Source organism: Pituophis catenifer, unplaced genomic scaffold, assembly GCF_029215685.1.
Source record: "Pituophis catenifer annectens isolate HBS135680 unplaced genomic scaffold, rPitCat1.0.hap2 SCAF_10, whole genome shotgun sequence".
In the NCBI taxonomy this organism is placed as follows: domain Eukaryota; kingdom Metazoa; phylum Chordata; class Lepidosauria; order Squamata; family Colubridae; genus Pituophis; species Pituophis catenifer.
The window spans coordinates 27,669,689-27,695,603 of NW_027256890.1; the positions used below are offsets into that span (position 1 = coordinate 27,669,689).

The following is a 25,915-nucleotide window of genomic DNA, read 5'->3' on the forward strand; positions in this document are numbered from 1 at the left end:
AACTAGGGCTGAGGAACAACTTAGCTTACGTAGGTGGAACCTGGCTAGAAAGAATATGCATATATATATATATATATACACACACACATAGATACACACACATATACATACATACACACACATCTATGTAGGTGTGTATATATTTGTACAAACAACTCACACAAGTGAGGTGTGTGTGTGTGTAGATAGAGGATAGATAATTTGCACACAGACTTAAAACCCGCTCTTCTCCCTCACAAACAAGACTAGGGGCTGTGGACAAAATAAAACATAAAAAAAAGCATAAAACGGCCGTCCAAACATGGCCTGGCCAGGCCCTTAAAAGAAGAACGAAAGATGGAAAAAGGTTTCCATGGTTACGGGCACTCCCTCCTCCTCCTCCCCCCCCCCACCACCACTCCCGCCACCCTTCCCAAGTTATTCACTTCAAGCGGCTCTAAAGTCCGCCAGGGGCTCGTTGACAAGCGAGACGCCCGGACGGAGCAGCTCTGTTTACGCTCTAGGCCACGTGAAGGGGGGGAGTGTTTGTGTGTCAAACTCGATCGCGCGGAACCTTTCCGGAAGTGCGAGAGAGAGAGAGAGAGAGAGAGAGAGAGAGAGCGGGCGCGTCTCCATGGAGACGCAGGCCGGACTTCCTTGTGGCTGCGCCGGCGCCCGCGACGGAAGTGCTCCTCGGGGGGCGTGGCTAAGAGGTTTTTTTTTTTTTTTGTTTCCCATGGCGGCGGCGGCGGCTCCTCAGCCCGAAGGCGACGCGGAGCCTCCGGGCGGGAAGCGGCGTCCTCACGGGATGCTGAAGCTCTACTACGGGCTGCCGGACCCGGCGGGCGAGGCTTTGGCCGACTCGGCCAGGGGCGACCTCGGCGGCCCCATTGACATCAACGGGCCCCACTTCGACCCGGAAACCTACCTCACCAAGGTGGGGGGGAGGGGAGGGGCGGGGCTGGCTTGGGACGCGCCCCTCTGCCGAAGGGGCCTCTGGGCATGTGCAGAAGGCCCGCATTTCGCCCTTCCCTCCATCCTCCCGGGGGTGGGGAGGGGAGACTACAATCCTCCCTCCACCCCTGTCGTCCCTTTTGGGCCATAGACTCCTCTAAGGGACCCCTGGAGGTCCCTTAGTCCAACCCAAAGGCAGGAGTCCTCATTCCATGTCCAGTTTCTTCTTGAAATTATTCAATCTTAGGTCCTTTGGAGGCTGAAGGGTGAATAGAGTGGAGTGGGAGTGGAATTGGAATAGAATTAGAATTAGAATTATTAGAATTAGAATTAGAATTAGAATTAGAATTAGAATTAGAATTGAAATAGAATTGAAATAGAATAGAATAGAATAGAGGAGATGAAAGAGACTCTTGGAGGTCATCTAGTCCAACCCAAAGGCAGGAGTCCTCATTCCATGTCCAGTTTCTTCTTGAAATTATTCAATCTTAGGTCCTTTGGAGGCTGAAGGGTGAATAGAGTGGAGTGGGAGTGGAATTGGAATAGAATTAGAATTAGAATTATTAGAATTAGAATTAGAATTAGAATTAGAATTAGAATTGAAATAGAATTGAAATAGAATAGAATAGAATAGAGGAGATGAAAGAGACTCTTGGAGGTCATCTAGTCCAACCCAAAGGCAGGAGTCCTCATTCCATGTCCAGTTTCTTCTTGAAATTCTTCAATCTTCGGTCCTTTGGAGGCTGGAGGGTGAGTAGAGTAGAGTAGAATTAGAATTAGAATTATTAGAATTGAAATAGAATAGCATTAGAATTAGAATTAGAATTGAAATAATAGAGTAGAGTAGAGTAGAATAGAATAGAATAGAATAGAATAGAATAGAATAGAATAGAATAGAATAGAATAGAATAGAATAGAATAGAATAGAATAGAATAGAATAGAATAGAATAGATGGAAGAGACTCTTGGAGGTCATCTAGTCCAACCCAAAGGCAGGAGTCCTCATTCCATGTCCAGTTTCTTCTTGAAATTCTCCAATCTTAGGTCCTTTGGAGGCTGGAGGAGGAATAGAGTGGAGTGGGAGTGGGAGTGGGAGTGGAATTGGAATAGAATTGGAATTGGAATTAGAATTAGAATTAGAATTAGAATTAGAATTAATTAGAATTCAATTAGAATTAGAATTGAAATAGAATAGAATAGAATAGAATAGCGGAGGTGGAAGAGACTCTTGGAGGTCATCTAGTCCAACCCAAAGGCAGGAGTCCTCATTCCATGTCCAGTTTCTTCTTGAAATTCTCCAATCTTAGGTCCTTTGGAGGCTGGAGGGTGGTAGGGAAGCTACCCCTCCATCCATCCTTATTGGGCCCTGGTGCCAGGTAACAGTAGCAGAGTTGGAAGGGACCCTTGGGGGTCATCCAGTCCAACCCCCCCTGCTCACGCAGGAGACCTGCACTAGGGATTCGAACCGCCGACCTGCCTGCCGACCTTTCTGATCGGCAAGCTCAGCTTGTCTTAGCCACTTAGCCAGGTAGAAAGGAAATCCTTAGATCAGGTGTCAGCAACCTGCGGCTCCAGAGCCACATGCGGCTCTTTGGGCCCTCTGCTGTGGCTCCCTGTCAGGTGACCACAGGCTAGCCCCACACCTCACCCTTCCCTCCCAGTCACTCCTTGCCTGGCCTGAGAAGGCAAGGGCGACGGCAGGGGATGGAGAAGCAGCCAAGGCAGATACACAGAGAGGGAGGGGGAGAGAGAGAGATGTCAGAAGGCTTTTGTGGCTCCCGGTGTTTTTTAACAACCAGTCCTCTGCCCTAATGACCGGGTGGCTAGGCGTGGCGGGAGTGTGTGTGTCATGTGACTGGTGGAAGTGAGTGACATCGAGTTGGCCACGCCCACCCAGGTTTTGTGGCTCCCAGTGTCTTCCTTTCTGTGGGAAATGGGTCCAAATGGCCCTTTGAGTGTTTAAGGTTGCAGACTCCTGTCTTAGATTGACAGCTTAATTTAGTTGGAAGTTGGGGAAGGGGATTTAACCCCTTCTCCAAAGCACCTGAAAGCAGGACGAGAAACAACGGATGGAAATTAATCAAGGAGAAGAAGCAACCTGGAATTAAGGAGAAACTTCCTGACAGGGAGAACAATCAACCAGGGGAACGGTTTGCCACCAGAAGTTGTAGGTGCTCTCATCACTGCAGGATTTTAAGAGGATGTTGGGCAACCATTTACCCAGAATGGTAGAAGGTCATCTGCTTGAGCAGGGGTGGGGGTTGGACTAAAGGACCTCCAAGGTCCCTTCCAACTCTGTTATTCTATTATTTTGTGCTTTTCTAAGTCATGGGCTACCTGTATTTGTATGGGGGAATACACAAAGGGTGCAGAGAAGAGCAACAAAGATGATTAGGGGACTGGAGGCTAAAACATATGAAGAAAAGTTGCAGGAACTGGGTAGGTCTAGTTTAATGAAAAGAAGGAGGGGAGGGCATGATAGCAGTCTTCCAATATCTTAGGGGCTGCCCCAAAGAAGAGGGAGTCAAGCTATTCTCCAAAGCCCCTGAGGGCAGGACAAGAAGCAGTGGGTGGAAACTAATCAAGGAGAGAAGCAACCTAGAACTAAGGAGAAATTTCCTAACAGCGAGGACAATAAATCAGTGGAACAACTTGCCTCCAGAAGTTGTAAATGCTCCAACACTGTTAGTTTTTAAGAAGAGGTTGGATAACCATTTGAGCAGGGGACTGGACTAGAAGACAACCTTCTATTATTCTATGTTTTAAAGTCTGGACTTTGGAGTTAATGGGGGGGGAGCTATAAAACCAGAGCCATGGTGGCGCAGTGGTTAGAATGCAGGGTTGCAAGCCGACTGCCAGCAGTTCAATCCTGTCCGGCTCACCTTCCGTCCTTCCGAGGTCGGTAAAATGAGGACCCAGATTGTTGGGGGCAAGAAGTTGACTCTTAACCGCTTAAAAAGGGCTGTAAAGCACTGTGAAGCGGTATATAAATCTAAGTTCTATTGCAAAAAGCAAAAACAAAAAACCCACACATCAGAGTCTTAGTCTTAGTCTTCCCCAATGAGCCCCTTCCTCTCTGGAGATGTTGATTGGGATTCGGCCTCCGGGCTTTTCTCTGCCAACCTCATGATCTTGCAATGAAGACCAAAGAACCAAGCAAAGTTATTTTCTGCTGCCACCAGCAAACATCTTCTTTTCCCTTCTACCAGCTGCGGAAGGAATGCCCCTTGGCTCAGCTGATGGACTGTGAGACAGACATGGTGAAGCAGATCCGGGCGCTGGATAGTGATATGCAGACCCTGGTCTATGAGAATTACAACAAGTTCATTTCTGCCACAGGTAATTTGAGGAAGGGGATACCCTTGTCAGGGTAGTGATTTAAGAGCTGACTAGCTGATGCAATGATGGGAATGAGTCAGCAAGGTGTTTGGCTGTTATCCCTTTAAGAGCCTGTATAATAAGAAGAGGCCCTTTTCATTTATTTATTATTATTATTTAAATTTCTATACCGCCCTTCTCCTTTCGGACTTTTAGGGCGTCTCTCTCACCATGTGTTTTTTCCCTGCTGTAATTGCTGATTGTTTGACCTCTGCCTGTAGTATGTGTATGTATAGTATATATTCTTTTGTAGATAAAACCACTATTACACACCTGTTATTGATGACTATGCACTATGATGCTCTGGAAACAAACATACAATACATAATCAATCAGTGTATCATCTGACTACATCTTTTGTGTCTTCTTCCTACTCCACTATTTATCATATCTTAATATTATCGTTTCATTTATTGTAACATTTCTCCCACATTTCTTGTTTTTCTATTAATACATTTATCTATCTTCTTTCTCTCCTTCTTCACTCATTTCATGACCACATTACCCTATGGATATCTCTTCTCTAACCAATGATAAAATTGTCCCCATACCTTAAAATATTCCGATTCCTCTCTTTAATTGTCAATCTATTCATTTCTGCACAATCCCAATATTTTCTTAATTACTTCTCCCTTTATAAGGATTTTCTCTGCTTTCCATCTTTGCGCAAATACTATCCTCGCTGCAGTTATAACATGTATAATCAGATATGCATTTCCTTTACTAAATTTCTCTGGTAAGATGGCCAATTAGGAACAGTTCAAGTTTTAAGTCCATATGTTGTTGTATCATTTCATCTAACCATGTTTTAATTTTAATCCAATAACTTCTCGCTTCTGGACACGTCCACCACGTACGATAATACGATCCCGGTGTCTGATGGCATTTCCAACATTTAGCTGATTTATCTTTAAACATTTTTGCCAATTTTTCAGGCGGCATATGCCATCTGTAAAACATTTTGTATTGATTCTCCTTATATGCTGGGGACAGGGTCTCGTGCTTCAGCAGGGGGCTGGACTAGAAGACCTCCAAGGTCCCTTCCCACTCTGTCATTCTGTTAACGCCTTTCCTTCCCCCCCCCCTCCTCCTCCTCCCCATAGACACAATCCGCAAGATGAAGAACGACTTCAAGAAGATGGAAGACGAGATGGATTGTCTGGCCGCCAACATGGCCGTGATCACCGAGTTTAGCGCCAGCATCAGTGGGACCCTCCAGGATCAACACGAGCAGATCACCAAGCTGTCAGGTGGGTGTGTCTGGCATGCCCAGGTGGTTTTAGATCAGAGGTCTTCAAACTTGGCAGCTTTAAGACTTGTGGACTTCAACTCCCAGAATTCCCGTCAGCATAGCTGACTGGGGAATTCTGGGAGTTGAAGTCCACAAGTCTTAAAGCTGCCAAGTTTGAAGACCTCTGTTTTAGATGGATAGGAGACTAAAGAATATAATTCCAGAAGTGAATTTTCTTGGATCACAAAAAGGATACGGGAGACTATTATAATATATTAATCCCCGGTCCATCTATGATAGGGATGAGTGGTGTGGTGGCCTAGAGGTGGAGCTCTCGCCTCACAATCGGGAGGCTGTGAGTTCGATCCTAGGTAGAGGCAGATGTTTCTATCTCTGGGCACACTGAGAATATATCTGCCGAACAAAACTCCGCATTGGCAACAGGGACGGCATCCGGCCATTAAACGCTCTGCTAGCTCCATTCAGCTGCCCAGACTCCACCCTGCAAGGGATTATGGGGTCATTAAAAGAAGATGATGATCTATGACAGGGATGGGAAACGATGGCCTCTTTTACAACCTGTGGACTTTTAACTGCCAGCCAGTCAACTCCTGGTTGGCTCAGGAATTCTGGGAGTTGAAGTCCACAGGTCATAAAGGAGCCATAATGTTCTCTACAGTAAAATTGAATGAAGCATAGATTAGGCAGATATGTTGAATTATGAACATTATCTCACCTGTGCTGCAAGATAAGAGCTATCTCATTCATAGAAAATCTTATTTTTTAGATAATCCCTGTCTTCATTACAAACAACCCTATTGTCTCACGAGACAACCCGTTGACTACAGATAGACCTCGATTTACGACCGCAACTGGGACCTGAGCTTCCATCGCTAAGCGAGGCGCTTATGACGGGAGCCGTGTCCAATCGTACCACCTTTATGTAAGGCTTCTTAAGCAAATCGCTGCAGTTGTTAAATGAATCTTGCAGGCATTAGTTTAGTTTAGTTTATTTGATTTGTATACCGTCCTACTCCCGAAGGACTCAGGGCGGTGAACAGCCACAAGATAAAAACACATAAATACAAAATTTAAAAACAGAATAAAACCGAATTAAACAATTTGGCCGAAGACAGATTTAAAAACACCCCAATAAATTAAAAACAAATTAAAATTTGCATTTTAAAAGGGAAAAAGGGAAAAATTAAGCCAGGCCAGCCTGATGGAATAAAAAGGTTTTAAGAGCGCGGCGGAAGGTGCGTAGATCCGGGATCCTCCGTATCTCCGGGGGGAGCTCATTCCAGATAGTAGGTGCCCCCACAGAGAAGGCTCTCCCCCTGGGGGCCGCTTGTTTGGCCGATGGCACCCGAAGGAGCCCCTCTATGAGAGTGTACCGGCCGGTGGGAGGCTACTGGTGGCAGCAGGCGGTCCCGTAGATAACCAGGTCCTAAGCCATGGAGCGCTCTAAAGGTGGTAACCAAGACCTTGAAGCGCACATGGAAGACCACCGGGAGCCAGTGCAGCTCGCGCAGGAGGGGTGTTACATAGGAGCGCCATGTCGCTCCCATTACCATCCGCGCAGCCGCACTCTACACCAGTTGGAGCCTCCGGGTGCTCCTCAAGGGGAGCCCCATGTAGAGAGCGTTGCAGTAGTCCAGGCGGGAAGTAACGAGAGCATGAGTGACCGTGCGTAAGGAGTCCCGATCCAGAAAGGGACACAACTGGCGAATCAGGCGAACCTGATGAAAAATCCTCCCGGTCACGGCTGTCAAGTGCTCTTCTAAAGACAGCCGTGAATCCAGGAGGACGCCCAAGTTGCGAGCCCTCTCCGTGGGGGCCAATGATTCGCCTCCAATAGTCAGTGATGGCACCAACTGACTATATCGGGACGTCGGAAGCCTGGCTTTCCCCGTTGACTCTGCTTGTCGGAAGTCCGCAATCGCCGATCCTTTGACCCCAGAACAGTGCAACTGTCATAACTACAAGCCGGTTGCCAAATTTGAATCACGTGAGCCTGTGGTTGCTGCAATCAGGGTAACTACCGGTTCTCTGGTGGCTTTTTTCAGTGCCGTTGTAACTTTGAACGGTCACTAAACAAATGATTATCTGCAATTCGATTTATTCCATAAACTCCGTCACTATATAAACTGCTCCTTAACATTATAACCTTACATTCTATTACAACCAGTGTAAGATGGTTGGGCAAAGATCTCCTGGAAGAGCAATAAGGGTGGTGGGTGGGATGTAGGTTTGGCATGCAGGTAGTCCTCTACTTACAACAATTCATTTAGTGACAGTTCGAAGTTACAATGGCACTGAAAAAAAAGTTATGTCTATTTTTCGCACGACCATTGCAGCATCCCCTATGGTCAAAATTTGGACATGGTGGCACAGTGGTTAGAATGCAGTACTGCAGGCTACTTCTACTGACTACCGAATTGCTGGCAGTTCGATTCTGACAAGCTCAAGCTTGACTCAGCTTTCCATTTTTCCGAGGTTGGTTAAATGAGGACCCAGGTTGTTGGGGAAAAGATGCTGATCCTATTAACCGCTTAGGGAGGGCTGTGAAGCACCGTGAAGCAGTATATAAGTCTAAGGCCTATTGCTATTGCTATTTGGCAGCTGACTCGTATTTGTGACGGTTACAGTGTCCTGAGGGTCTATAATAACTTTTGATGACGTCCTGACCAGCAAAGTCAAAAGGGGAAGCGAGACTCACTTAACAACCGGGTTGCTAACTTAACAGCTGCAGCGATTCACTTAACAAACATGGTGAGAAAAGCCATAAAACGGGGCACAACTCACTTAACGACTGTCTCGCTTAGCAACAGAGATTTTGGGCTCCGTTGTGGTCGTAAGTCAAGGACTCCCTGTATCCAGCTGGTCGGTTTGGCATAATTCACCGGCAGATTTAGCAACCCTGCTTACACCTTGGAGAGGAATGTGCGGTAGCTCCCAAACAGAGCAGAGCATCACCTGCATCTCCTGATCTGACTAACTCTAACCCTAACCCGGCTCAAAAACGTGCCTTAATAGGACAGCATAGAGCTGGGGTAGGTGGATGGGCCCACCAGCTATTTCCGTGACCAATTTGCCCAAACCGGCTGAATACCACCTCTGCTCCCAACCCCAGGAGTCCATGCGCTTCTGCGCAAGCTGCAGTTCCTGTTCGAGCTTCCAGCCCGTCTGACCAAGTGTGTGGAACTGGCGGCCTACGGGCAGGCAGTCCGGTACTACAGCAAAGCTCGCTGCATCCTCCACCAGTACCAACACATGCCCTCCTTCCGGGGCATCCAGGACGACTGTCAGAAGATCATGGCTGACCTCGCTCAGAAGCTGCGGGAGAAATTCCGGTAAGCGTCCAGAGGAGGCGGTGAGACAGCAGGGGAGACGGTTGTGGCATGGAAGGTGTCGCGTTCTCGGTCCCTGAATTCGCAGAGGGCTAAAATCTAGCAAAATGAAATTCAAGGGTGAAAAAAGTAAGGTTCTACATTTAGGCAAGAAAAAGAAAATGCACAGGTACAGTATATGTGGTACCTCACTCAATAGTGGTAACTGAGAGGGATCTTGGAGTCCTAGTGGACAACCATTTAGATATGAGCCAGCTGTGTGCAGCAGCTGCCAAAAAAGCCAACACAGTTCTAGGCTGCATAAACAGAGGGATAGAATCAAGATCACGTGACGTGTTAATACCACTTTATAATGCCTTGGTAAAGCCACACTTGGAATATTGCATTCAGTTTTGGTCACTACAATGTAAAAAAGATGTGGAGACTTTAGAAAGAGTGCATAGAAGAGCAACAAAGAGGATTAGGGGACTGGAGGCTAAAACATACGATGAAGGGTTGCAGGAACTTGGTATGTCTAGTTTAATGAAGAGAAGGACTGGGAGAGACATGATAGCAGTATTCCAATATCTCAGAGGCTGCCCCAAAGAAGAGGGAATCAAGTTCTTCTCCAAAGCACCCGAAGGCAGGACAAGAAGCAACGGGTGGAAACTAATCAAGGAGAGAAGCAACCTAGAACTAAGAAATTTCCTGATAGTTAGAACAATCAATCAGTGGAATAACTTGCCTCTAGAAGTTGTGAATGCTTCAACACTGGAGGTTTTAAAGAAGAGGTTGGGTAACCATTTATCTGAAGTGGTGTAGGGTTTCCTGCCTAAGCAGGGGGTTGGACTAGAAGACCTCCAAGGTCCCTTCTGTTATTCTATTCTAAAAATAACAGATTCACAAGTTTTGCAAAAAAGCACAGGCAGTCCTCAACTTTATGACCATTTAATGATGGATCAAAGTTACTACGGCCTTAGAAAAGGCGACTTACAGCATGGACTTACACTTAGGACTACTGTATCACGAGATCCCAATTCCAGAGCTTGGCAACCGGCTTGGATTTACAACCAGTTGCAACAGTTGTATCAAAAACGGGACATAAGTCATTTTTTTTTTCTCGGTGCCATTGTAACTTCGAACGGTCACTAAGCAAACTGGTGTAAGTCAAGGACTACCTGTAAAATACGGTGGGTTAGAACAGAGCAAAGGAGGTGGGGATTATGACCTTCTGATGAGTCCGCCTGGGTTTTTTTTCCTCCAGGGACGGAGGCTCTGGCGCTAAGGACTTAGCTGAATGCGTGGAACTGCTGCTCCAGCTGGGGGAGCCAGCAGAAGAGCTGTGTGATGAATTCCTCTCTCACGCCCACTGCCGGCTGGAGGCCGAGCTGCAGACCCTGGAGGCCGAGCTGGGAGACGGGCCACGTTTAGGGGCATCCGGCCCAGCGACCGACATTCTCGAATTCACGGACCGTGGGTGCAACAGCTTTGTCAGCAACATCTGCCTGGTGATCGCCTCCTACCAGGAGCTGTTCATCCACCGGGAGGGCGGTGCTCAGGGCATCTCCCGCATGGCTCACGACAAGCTGGTGACCTTCGTCGACAACCTGATGGAACGCTACTTCGCCCTGGTGGAGAGGCGGATTCAGCTCGAGAAAGGGGGTGGGCGACAACTCCCTGCTGGTGCGGGCTCTGGACCGCTTCCACCGGCGCCTGCAAGCCCTGGCCAAGCTTTTGCCGGCCTCGCGGGCGTCCGCCGAAGGGACGGAGATCGTGGTGCGCGCGGCCAAGGAGCGCATCCGGCAGTACCTCCAGGCCTTAGAGAGCTTCTACCTGGACTGCCTGACGGACGTGCGCCAGTCCTTGGCTGCCCCTCGGCTGGTGGGGAAGGATAACCCCAGCCTGGCAGAGCTGCTGGGCACCATCTCAGCCTCCATCCTCAACCAGATCAAGTCAGTCCTCACTTACGTTCACCTCTTCACCGCCAAGGACATCAGCTTCTCCAACAAGCCTTACTTCAAGGTAAAAAAGAGGGATTTGTCCTTTTGTAACCCGCTGCAAAGCACCCTTTCTCCTTCTTAACCACTTTAAGATGTGTGGACTTCAACTCCCAGAATTCTGTTGGCTGGGGAATTCTGGGCATTGAAGTCCACACATCTTAAAGTTGCCACGGATGAGAAACTCTGCTATTGTTGTTAGTTGCGAAGTCGTGTCCGACCCATCGCGACCCCATGGACCACGTTCCTCCAGGCTTTCTTGTCTTCTACCATCCTCTGGAGTCCATTTAAGCTCATGCGGACTGCTTCAGTGACTCCATCCAACTGATCAAGGAAGAGATTCAACTTAGAAATAAGGAGAAATTTTCTGACACAGAGAACCATCAACCCATGGAGCAGAAGTTGCCTTCGGAAGTTGTGGGAGCTTCATCCCTGGAGGCTTTCAAGAAGAGACTGGACTGCCATCTCTCAGAAATGGTGTAGGGTCTCCTGCTTGGGTGAGGGGTTGGACTAGATGACCTATAAGCTCCCTTCCAACTCTGTTATTGTTATTCTGCATAGAGCTGCCCACTAGCGTCTCCCTTTTGGTTTCCTCCAGGGCGAATTCTGCAGCCAGGGTGTCCGCGAAGGCCTCGTGGTCAGCTTCATCAAGTCCCTTTGCCAGATCGCCCGGCAGTTCTGCGAGAGTTCGGGCGACAAAGGAGGATCCAGCCCCCCGGCTCTCTTGCTGCTCCTCTCCCGGCTCTGCTTGGATTACGAGACGGCCACCATCAGCTACATCCTCACCTTAACCGATGAGCAGTTCCTGGTACAGGTAGGGTCGGAGGCTGGCCAGAGCGCAAATTCAGAAGTTCAGATTTTGCAGGCCTCTCTTTGCTTCTGTCAGAACCTCTTCAGATCCAAATTCCGGTGAAGAGCACAGAGAAAACGGCAGCCTAGTCCTTGAGTTACAGACCCGACACTTCAGGAAATCTTAAATTTATTTCGACGATAACATTACACACGACAGCTAGTCCTTGACTTATGACCTCAACTGGGACTGGAATTTCAGTCTTAAGACGGAACACTTGTAAGTCAAGGCATCCGTGTTTACCCATTTTTTCAATGGTTGCTAAGAGAATCACAGAGTTGTTAATCCATTCTCCTGGAAGTCCACCCATCTTAAAGCATGCTGGCTGGGGAATTCTGGGAGCTGAAGTCCAGCCCTCTTAAAGCATGCTGGCAGGGGGATTCTGGGAGTGGAAGTCCACCCATCTTAAAGCATGCTTGCTGGGGGATTCTGGGAGTGGAAGTCCACCCATCTTAAAGCATGCTTGCTGGGGGATTCTGGGAGTGGAAGTCCACCCATCTTAAAGCATGCTTGCTGGGGGATTCTGGGAGTGGAAGTCCACCCATCTTAAAGCATGCTTGCTGGGGGATTCTGGGAGTGGAAGTCCACCCATCTTAAAGCATGCTGGCTGGGGGATTCTGGGAGTGGAAGTCCACCCATCTTAAAGCATGCTGGCAGGGGGATTCTGGGAGTGGAAGTCCACCCCTCTTAAAGCATGCTGGCTGGGGGATTCTGGGAGTGGAAGTCCACCCATCTTAAAGCATGCTGGCAGGGGGATTCTGGGAGTGGAAGTCCACCCCTCTTAAAGCATGCTGGCTGGGGAATTGTGGGAGATGAAGTCCACCCATCTTAAAGCATGCTGGCAGGGGGATTCTGGGAGTGGAAGTCCACCCATCTTAAAGCATGCTGGCTGGGGAATTCTGGGAGCTGAAGTCCAGCCCTCTTAAAGCATGCTGGCAGGGGGATTCTGGGAGTGGAAGTCCACCCATCTTAAAGCATGCTTGCTGGGGGATTCTGGGAGTGGAAGTCCACCCATCTTAAAGCATGCTTGCTGGGGGATTCTGGGAGTGGAAGTCCACCCATCTTAAAGCATGCTGGCAGGGGCATTCTGGGAGTGGAAGTCCACCCATCTTAAAGCATGCTTGCTGGGGGATTCTGGGAGTGGAAGTCCACCCATCTTAAAGCATGCTGGCTGGGGGATTCTGGGAGTGGAAGTCCACCCATCTTAAAGCATGCTGGCAGGGGGATTCTGGGAGTGGAAGTCCACCCCTCTTAAAGCATGCTGGCTGGGGAATTGTGGGAGATGAAGTCCACCCATCTTAAAGCATGCTGGCAGGGGGATTCTGGGAGTGGAAGTCCACCCATCTTAAAGCATGCTGGCTGGGGAATTCTGGGAGCTGAAGTCCAGCCCTCTTAAAGCATGCTGGCAGGGGGATTCTGGGAGTGGAAGTCCACCCATCTTAAAGCATGCCGGCTGGGGAATTCTGGGAGTGGAAGTCCACCCATCTTAAAGCATGCTGGCAGGGGAATTCTGGGAGTGGAAGTCCACCCATCTTAAAGCATGCCGGCTGGGGAATTCTGGGAGTGGAAGTCCACCCATCTTAAAGCATGCCGGCTGGGGGATTCTGGGAGTGGAAGTCCACCCATCTTAAAGCATGCCGGCTGGGGAATTCTGGGAGTGGAAGTCCACCCATCTTAAAGCATGCCGGCTGGGGGATTCTGGGAGTGGAAGTCCACCCATCTTAAAGCATGCCAGCTGGGGAATTCTGGGAATTGAAGTCCACATATCTCAAAGCATGCTGGCTGGGGAATTCTGGGAGTTGAGGTCCACCCATCTTAAAGCTGCTAAGGTTGAGAAACATTGATTAGACTTTTCACGTTGAACCCTGACTGCAAAACCTCCAAACTACAAGGGAAACCCTAGATGATGCTGGTCTCTGACCGTAATAAAGATTTGATTTGACTTGACTTAGTTTGCTGCAAAGCTAAAAAAATCCATTGAGAGAAGAAACGTAGAATGAAATAATTTTGATCCCTGATCACTGCTGATCAGAGGCCCAAACCTCTTCTAATGGGAAAAACAACTTTTTAAGCATTATGCAACCGCCCGTGAGCTTCATTTTTTGAAATAAAAGCCACAACAAGCTCAGGACAGGAGAAGGAACACATGTACACACTGCCCCTTTTGCACAATTTGTCCTCGGAGTTTCCTTATTGCAATATGTCGAGGGTTGCTTGCGCCATTGTACGGGCTCTCCTGCAATACCCAACGGTGCGGATTTCCTGTTCTTGAGCTGTGGGGGGAACCCCAAGGAAAAGCCCACAGTGGGTCAGGCTGGGTGCAGCTTCTGAGCTGAGCCCCTTATGCAAGTTCTCTTCAGGATCCAGATTGGTTAGGGGGGAAAAAAAAGGTCGAACTACATTAATTTTGGCATCCACGTCTGGCTCGGATTAAGGACTCTTGTTTCCAAAACTAGGCATTGGACAGCATGGAGTTGACGCCTCCAACCAGTATTTCTCAACTTGATAGCTTTCAGATGGGTGGACTTCAGCTCCCAGAATTCCCTAATTCTGGGAGTAGAAGTCAATCCATCTTCAAGCATGCTGGCTGGGGAATTCTGGGAGTTGAAGTCCACCCCTCTTAAAAGTTGCCAAGTTGAGAAATGCTACCTTCCAGCACAGGGGTGGGTTCTAAAAATTTTTACTACCGGTTCTGTGGGCGTGGCTTGATGGTCATGTGACAATTCTTTAGGATTTAGCAGAGGTACTGGTCTACCAGGCTTTTAACTGCTTGCAGAGCTGTACCGGTCTACCCATTTGTTTTTGGAGGCACCGGTCTACCCATTCATTTTTGGAGGCACCGGTCTACTCATTCGTTTTTGGAGGCACCGGTCTACCCATTTGTTTTTGGAGGCACCGGTCTATCCATTTATTTTTGGAGGCACCGGTCTATCCATTTGTTTTTGGAGGCACCGGTCTATCCATTCGTTTTTGGAGGCACCGGTCTACCCATTCGTTTTTGGAGGCACCGGTCTACCCATTCGTTTTTGGAGGCACCGGTCTACCCATTCGTTTTTGGAGGCACCGGTCTACCACCACACTGCCTTTTAACACTGATCAGCTGTAGGGCGGCCCTTTGAAGCCCCGCGGCAAGAGCTTAAGCAGTTTTTTTCCTTCTAGCCAATCAGCTGGGACTCGGGAGGCAGCAATAGATTGGGGGTGGGGCCAAATAAAAGGTAAGGATAACGCGGGAGGGGGGCGGGAGAGCCCAACTCCCGAACAAAGAGAACCGGTTCTGTGACATCATATCGTCACCACTACCGGCTCGGCCGAATCGGGAGGAACCCACCACTGTTCCAGCATTGGTGAGAGTGTTTTTGGTGTCTCCAGCTTTCTATAAACACCAAGGCAGGTCTTTTTACACATACAAATAACACCTGCCATATACCCGACGGGTGGAAGATGGCAATAGTTGTCCCCATATATATATTTTAAAAAGGAAATAAAAAGGATCCTAATAATTATAGGATTTATAGTTTTAGACAAAGCCGATCCACTTTGGATGACTGCTTTATCTTGAACTATCTAATTGCCAAATATGACTATAAGAGGAGACTCCTGTTTGCTGCTTTTATAGACCTCGCGGCAGCATTTGATATGGTAAACTAGAAAAGCGCGAGGGAGTAAACCGACATCTCTTAAAATAGAACCTAGACTGCTGGCGTTGATTAAAGCCCTTTACACGAGTACCTGTTTGAGGGTGCGGTATGGGGTTAATAGGGCTCTGGACTAACAGGATTCACACAAATAAAGGGGTAAGGCAAGGGTGTATCCTGACCCCATTATTATTTACCGTATTTTTCAGAGTATAAGATGCACTTCCCCCCCCTTAAAGAAAGTGAAAATTTGGATGCGTCTTATACATCGAATAGCCGTGAGCCTGGTGGCGCAGCAGACTAAAGCACTGTTATTAACACCAGCTGTCTGCAATTAAAGTAAGTTTGAATCTCGCCAGGCTCAAGGTTGACTCAGCCTTCCATCCTTTCTAAGGTAGGTAAAATGAGGACCCAGATTGTGGGGGCAATAAGCTGACTTTGTATAAATATACAAAAGTATGAAGGCTATTGCTTAACGCACTGTAAGCCGCCCTGAGTCTCTGGAGAAGGGCGGCATATAAATCAAATAAAAAATAAATTAAAAAAAAGAATGTAGCCCTGCCCACCCTCTGGTCCCCACCTTTTGGCCTCGGCCTCCCAGCAATTTACCTCCTTGCAGCAAACAGCCCCTGTCAGCTTCAGCACAACCTGATTAGCACAAGCAGCTGATTGCCAGTTCGGCCTCCCGACCTTCAGCTGTTTCAGGCTGCAGGGATTGCCATTGCCTATTGCACTGCAAGCAGGAAAATTCCTGGGAGGCAGATTTTTTTTTCTTCTTGTGCTAATCAGGCTGTGGTGAAAATGAAAATGAAACTAAAGCAGGCTGTTTGCTGTTTGCTGCAAGCAGGAAAACTGCTGGGAGGCAGATTTTTTTTTCTTGTATAATCAGGCTGTGATGAAAATGAAAATGAAACTAAAGCAGGCTGTTTGCTGTTTGCTGCAAGAAGGCAAATTCCTGGAGGCAGATTTTTTTTTTCTTGTGCTAATCAGGCTGTGGTGAAAATGAAAGTGAAACTAAAACAGGCTGTTTGCTGCAAGCAGGAAAACTGCTGGGAGGCAGATTTTTTTTTCTTGTGCTAATCAGGCTGTGGTGAAAACGAAAATGAAACTAAAGCAGGCTGTTTGCTGCAAGGAGGCAAATTGCTGGGAGGCAGATTTTTTTTTCTTGTGCTAATCAGGATGTGCTGAAACTGAAACAGGCTATTTGCTGTTTGCTGCAAGGAAGCAAATTGCTGGGAGGCAGAGGCAGATTTTTTTTTTCTTGTTTTCCTCCACAAAAATGGTAGGTGCGTCTTATAGTCCGGAGCGTCCGAAAAATACGGGTAGTTTATATATCAGTGACTTGCCAGGGTTAAGGAAGGATCCCATGGTACACATGCCGGTGATCCTAAACACATACGGTAACAGCTTGCTCTATGCTGATGATATAAACACTGAAGGAACTGCTGTTTTCCCGGAGCCTTTAGGCTCCAATCTCAGGATGATGGGAGCTGAGGTCCAAAACATCTCCAAGGAAAAGGAGATGCTGTTTAAAATTCCGGTGAGCCAGAACTTCAGTTCGTCTTCCTAACTGCCCACTGGGTCTTGTCTCTCCACCAGGACCATTCCCCTGTGACGCCGGTCACCGTGCTGTGCGCCGAAGCCAGGGAGGCTGCCCAGAAGCTGCTGAACCATTACGTGAAGGTTCAGGGGCTGATCATCTCCCAGATGTTGCGCAAGAGCGTGGAGACGCGCGACTGGATCTCCACCATCGAGCCTCGCAACGTCCGTGCCGTCATGAAGAGGGTGGTGGAAGATGCCACCTCGATCGACGTGCAGGTGAGAGTGCAGGGAAGGCCCAGCCAAGCCCTGGATTTTCCTGGGAAGAAGGTGAAGTAGCCTCTTGGTAGCATGGAGGAGTGGGGTGGGGCAGGGTGTCTGGCTTTGGAGAACAACTGGAGGCTGAAACATGAAGAACGGTTGCAGGAACTGGGCCTGGCTGGTCTAGTGAAGAGAAGGACTAGGGGAGACAGGAGAGCATCTTCCAATATTTGAGGGGCTGCCACAAGACAGGAGGAAGGGGGTCAAACTATTTTCCAGAGCACCCGAAGGCCAGACAAGGAATAAAATGGATGGAAACTGATCAAGGAAGAGATTAAACCTGGAAACCGCTCCTTCCGTCGGGACCTGAAAACTTGGCTATTCAAGCAAATAGGCTGACTCTGATTCTGGGTTTTATTATTTATTAGTTATTAGTTAATTTGGTTTAAAATGGGATTTTGTTGTACATGTTTTTAACTTGTGTTCGCCGCCCTGAGTCCTTCTGGAGAAGGACGGCATATAAATACATTAATTAATTAAATAAATAAATAATAAATAAATAAATAAATAAATAAATAAATAAATAAATAAATAAATAAATGATAGATAGATAGATAGATAGATAGATAGATAGAGAGATAGATAGATAGATAGATAGATAATAGCTAGATAGGATGTGAAGTTTCTGAAAGATGCCCTAATTAATCCATGAGTCATGAGCCAAACTTCATTGAGGACCCAGTTTGTGGGGGCAATAAGCTGAACTTTGTATAAATATACAAAAGGATGAAGGCTATTGCTTAGCGCATTGTAAGCCGCCCTGAGTCTCCGGAGAAGGGCGACATATAAATCAAAGTAAAAAAGAAAAAAAAAGAATACAGTCATTTATTGGGAGCACCATTTCGGCAATATTCTTAATAGATTTTAAATTGATTTTAAATTGTTTTAATTTGGACTTTTAATTTTATATTGTTTTAACGTGCAATTGTGCATTTTATTGTTGTGAGCCGCCCTGAGTCCATTGGAGATAGGGCGGCATATAAATCGCATTAAACTAAACTAAACTAAACTAAATATTCGGATGCAGTTAGAACTAATCCCAAGTAGATTTACGTTCCCCTATGACCCTGTCTCTCCCCTCCTCCCTGGCCGTGTCATAAATCACATTCTCCAATTAAGCACTTTGGCTGGCTGTGAAATCCAACACCCTCCTTCTGATTGCGGTCAGGAAGAATGTATGGAATGCACTTCAGTTAGGGAAATCAATCAGCTCTATCAGTTCTCCCTCCCTCCTGCTCATGGCAACTTGAAAGCTGTTCACTGTCACTTTCTGACACAGAGAACCATCAACCCATGGAACAGAAGTTGTCTTTGGAAGTTGTGGGAGCTTCATCCCTGGAGGCTTCCAAGAAAAGTCTGGACTGCCATCTCTCAGAAACGGTGCAGGGTCTCCTGCTTGGCAGTGGGGTTGGACTAGATGACCTCCAAGGTCCCTTCCGACTCTGTTGTTTTGCTGTGTATTCTGTGCTGCCGGTGCCTGTCCACACCAGCAACTCGCATCTCCCTGCCCTTGTCTCTTCTCCCAGGTGGGCCTGCTCTACGAGGAAGGGGTGCGGAAAGCTCAGAGCAGCGATTCCAGCAAGCGGACTTTTTCCGTCTCTAGACAGCAGAACCGCTACGCGCCCAGCTACACTCCCAGGTGAGCTGATGGGGGGGGGGGCAAGGCCGCATAGCAAGGTTACCTTCTCTGCATGAAACACCTGAAGGTGCTCTCCGCCACAATTGGGCCCAACATTTTTTGTTTGTTTGTTTATTTATTATTTAAATTTGTATACCGCCCTTCTCCCGAAGGACTCAGGGCGGTGAACAGCCAAAATTAAAATACATACAATATAAAATTTAAAATAATTTAAAACCGAATTAAATGGAATTGGCTTCCCCAAATTTAAAACCCATTACCCTTAAAATAACCCATTTAAAATTTTAAGCCAGCCCAGCTTGCTGAAATAGGAAGGTCTTCAAAGCTCGACGGAAGGTACAGAGGTCCTGGATCAGTCGTATTCCTGGGGGATGTTTGTTAAGTGAGACATTGGTTAAGGGGATTTTTGCCTATGTTAAGTGAATCACTGCAGCTGTCAAGTTAGCAACACGGTTGCAAAGTGAATCTGTCTTCCCCATTGACTCTGCAAGGACTTTACCTCAGTGGTGAAATCCAATTTTTTTTACTTCCAGTTCTGTGGACATGGCTTGGTGGGCGTGGCAGGGGAAGGATATTGCAAAATCTCCATTCCCACCGCACTCTGGTTTGGAGAACCGCATTTGCCGGTTCTCCAAACTTCTCAAAATTTCTGCAACCAGTTTTCCAGAACCTGTCAGAACCTGCTGAATTTCACCCCTGCTTTACCTGTATGTTAGGGAAATGGCACTGGTTCCAAGCTATCTATAAGCAGGCTCCCTGCAGAATTATACTTAAAAGTAAAGGCTCCCCTTGCACATGTGTGCCAGTCGTTTCCAACTCTAGGGAGCGGTGCTCATCTCCATTTCAAAGCCGAAGAGCCAGCTCTGTCCGAAGATGTCTCCGTGGTCATGTGGCTGGCATGACTCAAGGCCAAAGGCGCACGGAAAACGCTGTTCCCTTCCCACCGAAGGTGTTCCCTATTTTTCTACTTGCATTTTTTACGTGCTTTCGAACTGCTAGGTTGGCAGAAGCTGGGACAAGTCATGGGAACTCACCCCATTACATGGATTACACTAGGGACTCGAATTGCCAACCTTTTGATCGACAGGTCCCTTCAGAATTATGCTTAGCTCCTACCTTTTAAGCTTTCAGAAGGGGAGCTAAGTTGACCTTTCCAGTTAGGCTATCTGCAATCAGTTAATTAAATTATGATTTTAGGGCTTTTTTGAACTTTAATAACTTTATTGTCATTGTACGTATATACACAGTATACCCATACAACGAAATTCACTTAACACCCAAAGACCAGGTCCAACACACATAACAATCCCCAAACACCCCCCCACCCACCACAATTCCCCACCCCTAAACCACCCAAACATCCACACAACAGACCAAGTAATGCTGTCCAACAGCTCATCAATGGTGGCCCTTTAGTTCATGGTTGAGTGCGATTATAGCTCTGGGATAAAAGCAATTCCAAAAAAGTTTTAATTGTTCTGTATCTTCTGCCAGAAGGCAACAGAACTTGAAAGTTAACTGCTGTTAATTTTTGCTTTTCCTCGTTTAGCTTCTTCATCTTTCTGTAGGATGAAAAAAAGTGTAAAAAAAGAAGTAGTACAAGTCGCTCTCTGATAAGGATATTCTTAGCTCATAACTGACGATGTGGGTTATTGAGCAGAGTAAACGCATGAAAAGCGACTGGGAGTGGTTGTGAACAATCACAGTCAACATACAAACACACTGAGTTGTTGTAGTCTTTTACTTTTAGAAAAAGTAAAGCAAAGTCCAAAAACAATCCAAGTCATACACAGATAAGACGAGAGTTAAAAGATCAATCCAGGGATATTTCAAGTACAAAGTCTTCTTACCAGTTGTAGTCATACACAATAAAACAGTTCTTCTTGAGTTTCAAAACAGGAACAAGTTCAATATCAAAACATTCAATAAATAGTAGAAAGCAACATGTAGCTATGATTAAACAGTGATCATGCAGAGATCAGGTAGAGAGTTATAGCAAACAAACAGGTAAAATGGTGGTATATCCACACAAGCCATGATCCAGACTTCCCTTAAGTACATTGGCTACAGATCTTAGCCAATCAGGATACAGGATGATGCAATACAGTCTTAAAGTAATATAATACCTTTCTGACTGCAACCACACATTGTTGGTTTAAATATTGCCTGACCAACTAGTTAGACAAATAACCATTTCCTAACACTCTCAACTCACAACAGTTCATTTAGTAACCATTCAAAGTTACAAAGGCACTGTAAAAGGTGACCTCATGTATGACGGTTGCAGCATCCCCACAGTCACGCAATTTACATTCGGATGCTTGGCAACTGGCTCACACTTAAGACGGTTGCAGCATCCCAGGGTCACGTGATTTTGCGACCTGCTGATAAGCAAAGTCAGTGGGAAAGCCAGATTCACTTAAGAGCCGTGTGACGGATTTGACAACTGCAGTGATTTACTTAACGTGGCAAGAAAAGTCATTAAAACAGGGCAAAAGTCACTTAACATATTTCTCACTTAGCAACATAAATTCTGGGGTTAATTGTGGTCATAAGTCAGCCTGGAAACGGCTGAAAAAAAGCCTGGCTTTTAAAAGAACATTTTTGTGGGTCACCCAAAAAAAGATCCTTAATTACACAGACAAACAATTTTGTGCAAAATTGGAAAAGTGAAGAGATCCCGACAGATGAGAATGTTATTCAGAAAATATTAGAATGTGCAGAAATGAATAGATGAACACTTGCAATTAAAGAAAAGGAAGATCCTGATTATTATAGCATATGGGAGTTATTGAGAAGTGAAATATGGAAAACCTTTTAATAAAGTTAAGTAAGCTAACAAGAGGATTGTTAGAATAGTAGGTATGTAAGTTATTAGTACTAAGTTAAGAATTGACAAAATAGTAAATATGGCTGTAAATCTTAATTGTTATTGCGCGAAATATTTGTACCCAGATGACACACTGTTTAATGAAAGATGAAATAATCAATTATTTCTTCTCCCCACACCACAATTGCGGCCAGTGCCCCCATGGATACCAATTTGCTGAGCAACATCCAGAAGCTTTTCTCGGAGCGGATTGATATCTTCAGCCCCGTGGAGTTTAACAAGGTGAGGACAAGCGGGGTGCATGGAGCCCAATTCTTCTCTTTTTCTTCTCTTCGCCCAGCACTTTCAGAAGCAGAAAGAGTTGTCGTTTTAAAGTAGGTTGGTTTGAGCAACAGCTGGGAGAGCTTTTAGCAGGAAGGAAGGGATAGACCTCTAAGGTTAAGGTACTTAGAATCGTAGTGTCAGACCTGCCCCAGTCTGATCCCTTAAGGAAGGGAAACCCTCGACTCCCATTTGGTGGAAGTGAAAGATACTTTTACTAAGGGATGCTGGTTGCATTAGAGCAGTGGTTCTCAACCTGTGGGTCGCGACCCCTCTGGGGGTCGAACGACCCTTTCACAGGGGTCGCCTAAGACCATCGCAAAGCACATATTTTCAATGGTTTTAGGAATAATTTTATGGTTGGGGGGTCACCACAACATGAGGAATTGTATTAAAGGGTCGTGGCATCAGGAAGGTTGAGAATCACTGCATTAGAGTCAGGCAGAATCTGAGTTCCTCCACAAAAAGACAAAAACTGTTCCCTTCAGTGTCGTGTCCCGTCCCCCCCCCCCCCCCCCCCCCGGTAAACCACTTAGAGAGGGCTAGAAAGCTCTGTGAAGTGGGATATGTCTAAGTGCTACTGCTATTGCCCTCCTTCCCTTCCATCTTCTTTCCTTTTCTTTTCTTCTAATTCCTCCCTTCCTATTATTTCCTTCCTTCCTTTTCTTCCCGCAATTCCTCCCTCATTCCTATTTTCTTCTGCCTAATTCCTCCTTTCCTATTATTTCCTTCCTTCCTTCCTTTTCTTCCCCCAATTCCTCCCTCATTCCTGTCTTCTTCTGCCTAATTCTTCCCTATTATTTCCTTTCTTCCTCCTTTCCTTCCTTCCTTCCCTTCCCTGTGGTTAGAATGCAGTATTGCAGGCTGACTCTGCCGACTGCCACGAGTTCGATTCTCACCGGCTCAAGGTTGACTCAGCCTTCCATCCTTCCGAGGTCCATAAAATGAGGAAATAGATTGTTGGGGGCAAGAGGCTGACTCTGAAACTACTTAACGGGGTTATAAAGCACCGTGAAGCGGTATGTAAGTGCTATCGCTAGTCCTATAAAATGGGGCAAAAATCACTTAACTGCCTTGCTTAAGAACAGAAATGTCACGCTCAACTGTGGTCATAAGTCAAGGACTATGTGTAATCAAAAGGGTTCCTTCCGAGTTTGCACATGGTTGCTTCCCAATCTTTTCAAAAATAAATAAATAAACATCCCGCCTCTGATTTTCACCCTTTTTCAAACCCTCCTTTCTCTTTCTCTACCCAGGTCTCCGTGCTGACGGGCATCATCAAGATCAGCCTGAAGACTTTCCTGGAGTGCGTCCGCCTGCGCACCTTCGGCCGCTTTGGCCTGCAGCAGATCCAGGTAGACTGCTACTACCTGCAGCTCTACCTCTGGCGCTTCGTTTCGGATGAGAACCTGGTGCATTTTTTGCTGGACGAAATCGTGGGCAGTACGGCTCACCGGTGCCTTGACCCCGTCCCCATGGAGCAGAGCGTGATCGAGGTCATCTGCGAACGCGGGTAGAATGGCGAGAGGCATAAGAAAGACGGGAGTCTTAATTTGGACCATCCGGAAACGAGTGTTTTTCTCCAGCTGGTGAACTTTTAAGAGGTGTGGGACTTCAACTCCCAGAATTCCCCGACTGGGGAATTCTGGAAGTTGGAAGTTCCACACCTCTTAAAAGTTCCCAAAGTCTCTTATCTTTTAAAAGTCCCAACTCTATTCTGCAAAGGAGCTTCCGGAAACCTCTACAGAGAAAACATTTCTCTTTCTAACTGTATGCGAAGTGGTGTCGGGAAAATTGGGTTCACCCCGTGGATGTGCCCTGCAACTTTGAAACTTCAGTGGTGGGAAAATTCTGATAAATAAAGAGTAATTTAATTGTCTGCTGCCTTTGGAATACTGGGTCAATTATTGCAAGTCAGCTGATTCCTACACCATTCACAAAATTGCAATTCTGACTATCGTATTTTTCGGACTATTAAGACGCACTAAAGTATAAAACGCACTAAGATTTCGAAGAGGAAAACAAGAAAAAAAGTTTTTGCCCTCCCCAGCCCCCAGGAGCACTCTGCAGGCCTCCCAAATCCTCTGCGCATCCCATTTTTGCGAAAAAGAAGCCCGTTTTTTGCAAAAATGGGATGTGCAGAGGGTTTGGGAGGCCTGCAGAGTGCTCCTGGGCACTGGGGAGGACAAAAATGCACCGCGTGTGGAGTTTGAGAGGTGAAAATTCACAAAAATGGGCCATTTTTCACAAAAAACGGGGCACGTAGAGGGTTTGAGAGGCCTGCAGAGTGCTCCTGGGGGTTGGGGGGTTTTGGCCTCCCAAAATCCCCCACACGTTGCGTTTTTGCCCTCCCCAGCCCCCAGGAGCACTCTGTAGGCCTCCCAAACCCTCTGCGAATCCCGTTTTTGTGAAAAACAAGCCTATTTTTGGCAAAAATGGGACGCCTGGGGCAGGGTTTTGGGAGGCCAAAAATGGCTGAATTCAGTATATAAGACACCATTTCCACCCTCTTTTAGGGGGCATAAAAAGTGTGTTTTATACTCCAAAAAGTACGGTAAATACAATCCTTGCCCCTCCTCTGATTTTTTACAAGGTATCCTCACCCGCACTAACCCATTGCAATGGGCTCTTAGCAAGATCAGTTATTTGGAGGCAGCCCTCTCAGTGAACCACGCAAGATCAATTACAGGTAGTCCTCAACTTACAAGAGTCCGTTTAGTGACTTAGCGACTGTTTTTCAAACTTGCCCCACCATTGCAGCATCCACAGTGGGTTCTTTTAGGGAGTCGTTGAGGCCGCTTGGAGGTTTATCTGCGTCCTCAGGGTCACCTGAGTAGCGCAAATGGGGTGTAGAGCCTTTTTGGATCTGCTAAAAGGACTTTGTTGTAGGCCAGAGATAGATGGTGTACAGAGGGGAAACAAAACAACCACTTCACAAATGCATGGCACAACATAGGAGAACAAACCCTTCAGGACAAAATCCAGCAGTCCATCTGCATTTAAAGGACAAAGGCCGCTCTTTTGAAGACAGCAAAGTCCACATTTTGGACAGAGAGGACCACTGGTTGAAAAAGGGGTCCAAGAGGCCATCTGTGTCCAAATTGAACAGCCCTCCCTCAACAGAGATGGAGGGATACAACATCACCTATCTCCAGCCTACAACCCAGTCCTTTCAGCAGTTCCACACCCATTTGTGGAAACAGACTTCCAAGTGGTCTCAACGACTCTCTAAAAAGGATGCAAATGACCAGCTGTCTGCAAGGAGTATCAATCCTTCCATTCCTCACCATCCAATCTGAGCTGAAGAAGCTTCTTGGATGAGAAGCGAAATGTCTTCATAAAGAAAAACCAGAAAGTCCAGTTGCCTCTTGAAAAAAGCATCTTTGGGAAAAACCAGGACCTGGATGATTGAGAATCTCCATAGACATTTCTGGCCCTTTCCGCTCAGCCTCATGTTTGCTATCTACAAGTCCTCGATTTAACAACAGTTCATTTAGTGACCGTCCAGTTACAACGGCATTGGAAAAAAGTGACCTACAACCATTTTTCACACTTAAGAGCAGAAGTCTTTAAACCTGGCAGCTTTAAGACATGTGGACTTCAACTCCCAGAATTCTCCAGCTATAGCTATGCTATGCATACACAGATAAAGCAGTAGATAGTATTGTATTTGTTTATTGAATAGCCCGAAGGCCTTTTCAAACAAAACAGAAAAGAAAAAGGGAAAAAGACAAAACAGTTACAGAAATAACAATCTAAAAATATATGATATATGACATTAAAATTTTACAATATCAGATTTCAATAGCTAAATTGCCAAGACTAGATAACCCAAATAAGATAGCTCCTCTCTAACTCAGCTCATCTTTCTTATCAATCAGCCCTCAACAGAAATGCTAATTTATACCTTAT

At 46.5% G+C, this 25,915-nt stretch overlaps 1 protein-coding gene across 1 annotated transcript; it reads left to right on the forward strand.

Moving 5' to 3' along the window:
• Positions 1-725: 725 nt before the first annotated feature.
• Positions 726-23,887, forward strand: VPS51 (VPS51 subunit of GARP complex). Its single transcript, XM_070950947.1, is given in 11 exon segments — positions 726-916; positions 4,143-4,272; positions 5,415-5,561; positions 8,676-8,895; positions 10,136-10,535; positions 10,537-10,893; positions 11,467-11,682; positions 16,953-17,171; positions 18,740-18,852; positions 21,877-21,964; positions 23,260-23,887. Coding segments are annotated over 11 exon segments (2,280 nt in total). The 5' UTR covers positions 726-787; the 3' UTR covers positions 23,521-23,887.
• Positions 23,888-25,915: the final 2,028 nt, after the last annotated feature.